The sequence below is a fragment of the Marmota monax genome, unplaced genomic scaffold (assembly GCF_021218885.2).
Source record: "Marmota monax isolate L192 unplaced genomic scaffold, Marmota_monax_Labrador192_F-V1.1 WCK01_AAM20220418_F8-fsc00149, whole genome shotgun sequence".
Classification (NCBI taxonomy): Eukaryota; Metazoa; Chordata; class Mammalia; order Rodentia; family Sciuridae; genus Marmota; species Marmota monax.
The window spans coordinates 1309135-1315134 of NW_026693170.1; the positions used below are offsets into that span (position 1 = coordinate 1309135).

At 57.7% G+C, this 6000-nt stretch overlaps 1 protein-coding gene across 5 annotated transcripts in view; it reads right to left on the reverse strand.

Annotated features, from left to right (window-relative positions):
- The window catches only part of Hif3a (hypoxia inducible factor 3 subunit alpha), a 28266-nt gene extending 22525 nt beyond the window's left edge, over positions 1 to 5741 (reverse strand). Inside the window, exons 1-2 of one of the 5 annotated variants that reach the window (XM_046455510.1) lie at positions 5676 to 5741; positions 574 to 764 (exon numbers count right to left, since the gene is read on the reverse strand). In XM_046455510.1, the coding sequence (XP_046311466.1) occupies positions 574 to 764; positions 5676 to 5701 (217 nt within the window). In that variant the 5' untranslated portion in view covers positions 5702 to 5741. Of the gene's footprint in view, positions 1 to 573; positions 896 to 925; positions 2048 to 4331; positions 4456 to 5675 lie in introns of those variants that run through there. The other 4 variants (XM_046455513.2, XM_046455509.2, XR_006854174.2 and 1 more) reach the window with 4 other exon arrangements.
- Positions 5742 to 6000: the final 259 nt, after the last annotated feature.

The window sequence follows — 6000 nt, forward strand, 5'->3', positions numbered from 1 at the left end:
CCAAAGAAGTAAAATGCTGTGGGGCAGAGCCTGCCTGAGAGTAATTCGATTTCCTCCATAATAAAACCTTTCCAAGGTCCTGGGAGTCCAGGTGCGCGTGGGAGTGGGGGTGCGGGGGAATCCTGCAGAGTGGAATTCTAATTGGGTGGAAATTCAAGGGAATGGCTAAGGGAACAAGCTATACAACCGGATGGGCGGGAAGAGGAACTCTCAAGGAATTAAAGCTGGGCAGTAGAGCATCCAGGAAAGTCTCCTCAAGGCACCAAATCTAAAGGTTGAGGGGCCTCAGGCGGCTAGGGCCCTCGCTTTGAGTTCTAAGGAGGCGGGGCTTTTCAAGAGCGCATCTAGGGGGCGGGGCCTTGAGAATGATAGACTACTAAAGGGGTGGGACTTCCAGGAGCACTGGGCTCCGACTGGCCCTGCACTTGAAGAGGCGGGGCCTCGCCCGAAGAGCGGATTCCAGGGAGGTGGGGCTCCACCGGGAAAACTCCACCCAGGGGGCGTGGCCTCTCGGGCTCAGGCTTCCCGGAGGAGGAGCCTCCCGGGGGCTGGAATTCCAGGGGCGGGGCTCACCTGCGGCACAGAGGCGGTGCATGCGCAGGTAGCTGATCGTGAGGCGCATGATGGAGGCTTTGTCCAGGTGGGCGCTGACGCCGCGCGCGAAGGGCAGCGTGTGTGCCAGCTGGTACAGCACCTCGGTCTCCTGGCTGCGCCGGCTGCGGGCCGCATCCCGGGACTTCTCCTTGCGCAGCTCGGTGCTGGACCTGCGGGCGTGGGCAGCGTTCACTGGCGGAGTTCCGGGAAGGGAAAGAGATGGATGGTACCAGCAAATGGGGCGTTTGGAGCCCGGGCTCATCGGCCTCGCTGTGTGGCGTCCTGTGGTCTGGAATGTTACAATCTGAGCCCTCCTAGCCCTGGGTTTTACCTGTCCTGGTGCCAAACCATGCTGCCCTCCTGGCGCCTCGCTCCTCTCTGTGGCATGCCTCGGACCGCTCTGTCCCCTCCCTGACTTCTATGCAGTTTATTTCCCGAGCCGGGGACGCCCGGGGGACAGAGAGGCCTCCTGATGGGAGGGGGATGGCTGAGCTGGCCGGGGGCCAGAAGAGGGAGGGAGCTTGAAGATGGCTGGAGCTTCCCAGGTCCCCTGCCCTTCAGCCTCCGGGAGCCCCCTGCACTGCCCTTTCCCCTCCTCAGTGAGCTGAGTCCTCAGAATCTTGGAGCAGAGATATCTCAAAGTCTAAGGAGGCACCAATAGGGGCCCTAAGGGGCCGCCCGCCAGGGTGACACAGCAAACCAGCCCCGGCTTTTACCCAGCAGATAGCTCTTCACCCTCTACCTTTTAATCAACTTCAAATACCTGAATTTTGCGAGTGGGGCTGGGTTGGGGGGATGAATGCTGTTTTGTTGGAAACATCTGCCACGTATCGGGTTTTCCTATATCAGTACCCGTGCCAAGTGGGAAACCCACGTAATGCCCAGACAACTCTCAAGGAAGCAAATCCATTATCCCCATTGAACAGACCAGGAAACAAAGCAGCGAGGTGCAGCACTTGCTGCTGATGTGAGGCCAGGGGTTGAACACCGGTCTGCCTGCTCTCCTAAGATTTCTCTGTTTTATGGTCCTGGATTTATGTCCAAGTTTTAAAGTGTTTCATCCTGTTTCTGCCACCATCTTTGAATTCAAACTCCATGTCTATCTGAAGCTGTAGTTTGGCTTTTGAATAAAAAATTAAAGGGTCTCTTGCTTCTTATATATGTAGTCTTATGTACATTTATAATATTGGCAAAAACCATTCCTAATAAGCAGCCATCAATTGCTAAGCATTATGGGTCCGACGCTGCAGGTATTCTGCTGGGTGCACTCATGCCATCCTCAGGAGACCTCTAGAGGGAAGCTTTTAGACTTCCATTGTTTGAAGGGAAAACTGAATCTCTGCGAGGTGAAGTCCTTTGCCCAAGAAGTCAGAAGGCCAGTACCTGGCTGAGCTGGGATTTTAACCCCAACACTGAGGTTCCAAAATCTTCAGTCTTTTCTCTGATCCCCTCTTGTGATCCCCCACCTCACCCCCAATGAAGCAGAATATCTAGGAGGGGAGGCTGTCCCTTCCTAAATTCAGGGGAGCTGAGGTCATTTCTGGGGTGGCATCAACCCCACCCCCTAGCATGAGGGGTGCAGAGGAGATTTCTTGTCTGGTTGCAGAGGGAAGAAAAGCACTCAGTTCAAGAGAGTGGGAGGCACAGAAGGGGGCAGGCTAGGTCAAGGGTTGGAGGGGGTGAGATATGGTCCCCATCCCCTCCCTCTTGGCTGCTGAGGGTGGGGGGCAGGGGCCTCAGTCCTGCCTGCCCAGAGGACATTCCGTCCTGTACTGTTCTGTTCCAGCCCTGTTTGTCTTCCTGCCCAGAGGGTGGGGGTGGGCGGGCCTCCCTGAGCTGGGGGCCCTGACAGAGGGAACAGGGAGTGGGAAGAAGAACGGAGGTGGGGCGGGTGCCCCACCTCCCAGGCAGCTGGGCTCCTAATCCTCTTGGTGGCAGGCTTCTTCCTCCACAGAAGGAGCCAGCTGGTGGCTAAGGAAGGACCTCCTTCCAGCTCCCAGTCTGTTCTCCGGATGTTCTGACGGGAAGTGGGGGCCTCACTCTGGGTTTCTGGCTTTTCTGGCCTTGCAGTTAGAGTGGAAGCCAGTTCCTTGGGTTCGGGGTTCCAATCCCAACTCCACTACTTATAAGCTCTGTGGCTTTGGCCAAGTTGCACGGACCCGGTGGACACAGTAATGGAATCCACCTTGTGGGGTGTTTTGAATTTTAATGAGTTGATATATATCAAGGGCTTAGAAAACTAGACCTGGCAATTGGTTAGTGCTAAATAAAGGTTAAACTTACTCTCCCTTTGTCCACGTGAGGGATAGAAGGCTTGTGCACGGGGGAAACCTGTGGGCTTAGACAGTAACTCTGGTAGGTGCCATTATGTGTGTGGCTTTTACATGAGCACCCTGGGAGGAGGACTAGTAACGGTGTGAATCATAATGTGAGCTTTGGAGTGTTACACACTCGTGGAGCTAGAGACCCCACTAAATCCTCCCAACAACCCCCTGGGCCAGAAGTGAGCTCCCTTCATAAAAGGAAGCAGCAGAGCTGGAACAATGGAGTCCCCACAGGACCAACCCAGGTGGCATCCCAGGGTGAGGGTGGGGGGCTGCTCGTCAACTCTCAGCGTTGCTCATCCACTTCTTAGTTAACCCACCCTGTACCTGGACCTTCCTTCGGGGTTATTCTGATGTGGAAGCAGGTCCTCAGAGGTGATGAACTTGCCTGAGGGCACACGGCGCTCAGAAGCAGAGCCAGGTCTGTCCACTGCCACCCAGAACTCTGACTTGAACTCAGTTTGTTGTCACCTGTCAGGAGTTCTGCCCCCCGAACCTTTTCCTCACTGGCTTCTCAACTTGGTCTGGGGTGGGGAGGAGGAGGGACGCCTCCCATTTCCCAGGATATGAAATTGGAGATCAGAGAGGCAGACACTGGCCCAAGGCCACACAGCTAAGAAGTGGGTGGGCCTGTGCCTTTCAATGCTCTTCCTCAGTGGGGGTGTCCAAGGGACCCCTCCCAGGCTCCTCTTTGCCTGGTGGCTTCAGTCTCTTCCCCTGTCCCACTGCTGCTGCCTCTGGATCTCCTCAGCTGGCCCCATGCCCAACCCTGGTCCAGCCCCTTGGCACAGGGCCCAGCCGGAGACGTGCTGCTGGATCCCTGCCACCCTTCCCCATGTTCCAGCCAAGAACAGGGGGTGGGGCCAGGAGGCCCCAGGGTGAGGCCTGAGAAGGGGGACAGGGCCGGTCCTTCCCCCCACCAAGAGGGAGAGAAGCCCACCTCTTCCCACCCTGAAGGACTTAGACCTGGGAGCAAAGACCTGACAAAAGTAGGGAGTCCCCACCCCACATTCAGGGCTCCTCCTGGGCTCTCCTGGTTCTCTGGGTATTGAGGGGGGGGGGCTCACAAACCTTTGTGGACTGGGCGGTGGCAGAGGCTTAGGTTTTATCTGGGCAGGGACCCTTCTTGGCACTGCTCAGAGGTGACCTGAGAGGCCAGAGGCAGGATTTGGGTTTGAGAAGGAACTTGGGGTGGGCGTTGGGGGAGTCTCTCTGACCCCAACTTTGCTTGTTCTCAAGGACATGGTAATCCCGTGGGATGCTCATCTCCAAAGTCCTATCTCCTCAGGGCACCCTTGACCTCCGTGGGCACCCAGATAGTGTGCCCGTAGGGACTTCCGGAGAACATCTATGCCCAGGGGTGGCTGCAAGTGCATCTGGAATAAGGGAAGGGGGCAAGAGGGGCCCACTCACCATCACCCCCTTTGGCTGAAGTGCCATCCTGGGGGCGCAGGACCGCTAGAGCGGAGCCGGGATCCGGGTGCGAGTTATGAGTGGGTGGTGTGCAGAGTGGGATGACACCACAGGAAAGGGCTGGCCTTGGGTGGCGAGGGGGCCCCCACCCGGCCAGGAGGGGGCGCTGGGAGGGGCAGGGCCACCACAGCTGGCCCAGAAGGGGTGGGATGGAGTTCCCTGGTGGGCCCAGAGCCAGGGACTGGAATAGACTGGGAGAGAAGAGAGCCTGGAGGGGGGGGGGGTAAAAAAACTTAGGGGTGTGGATGGATCTAATCAGACCTTTGAAGCCAGGGAGGCGGGAAGCCGTGAGGCTTGCTGAGTGCCTCAGATTGGATAGGAAAACCAAGGACCTGGGACATTTTCTGAGGTCCCATGGAAACCTGAGAGCGGTCCCAGAGCATAGGTTGCCTCTCTCTGCCCCAGCAGATCTGCACCTGCTGGGTGATGAACTCTAGCTGAGACTGAGCAGGGGGTGCTCCAGTTAGCTTGTGTGTGGGGGTCACCTGTTGAATCAAGCACAGTGCCTTGCCATAGGCTCTCCCCCAAATAAGGCTTGGGTGTGGCCCTCATCCCTCAGTATGCAGGGACTGGTGGCTGGGAGGGGGTAGTGGATGAATGAGGAATGGGGTCAGACTTTGGGAAAAGGGTCATGCTCGTTTCCCTGTTATGAGGGGGATGACGCTACTATTTAAAAGGATACCAAAAGGCTTCTGGGAAGGATCTCAGGCAGCTTCTAAAACGGACTTTTTCAGCCTATCTCTAGGGGAACCCAAGGTTGGGAGACTGTCATTAAGGGTCCAATCAAGGGGGAATCTCTCTTCCTTTTGGTACTCAGAAGGCAAATCCCTAAGGGATTCCCTTTATCTGAGAATGGCCAGTTTGTAGGTAGGCACCCATATCCCCTGGGATCCCAAGGGTCGGAGGATGGCTAAGCACCACCTCCATTCTGAGACTTTGGAGACCAGAGGGATCACTATGCAAGGTAGAAAGGTTCCCCCGACTCTCGAAAGCCCGGGCACTGCCCAAACGCAACCACCTCCAATTCCATGTGGATCTCAAGTTTCACCCCAACCAGGCGGGGAAGCGAAGTGGGGTGTCAGGAAATAGGGGATCACGACCCCCAAACCGTTCCTGGTGAGAGGGGCGGGACAGGCAAGGAGTTGGTCTGGAAGGTGAGGCGGGGTGTGCCTCCAACCGCTCGCCCCGGGGCGTCCTTGGCTCTCATCCGCGCACCTCCCCCATCAGGGGTCCCGGGAAGGAGAGCCCCCCAATTCCCATAATTTTGTCCCTAAATCCCAGTACCTTGCGCGCTGCAGCCCCAGTGCCATGGCTCGCCGGTCTCGGCTCCCGAGCCCTCCGAGGTCCGGAGCCCCCTCCCCTAGCCTGTGAGCCCCCTCCCCAGCCCCGCCCCCGCCGCACCATTGGCTGCTCCGCACCCTGCCTGCGCTCTGGTTGGGCTATAAGCCTGTCACTCCCGAGGGGGAGGCGGGCCCAGAGGAGAAGACTTGGAACTCTGAGGGGGGATACCGCGTAACACACACCCCCAGCCACGCCCCTCGCCGTGGACTTCCTCGGCAGCCGCGCGGTCAGCCGGCCGCTCCTTCACTCGCCGGGCCTCTGAAGTTCC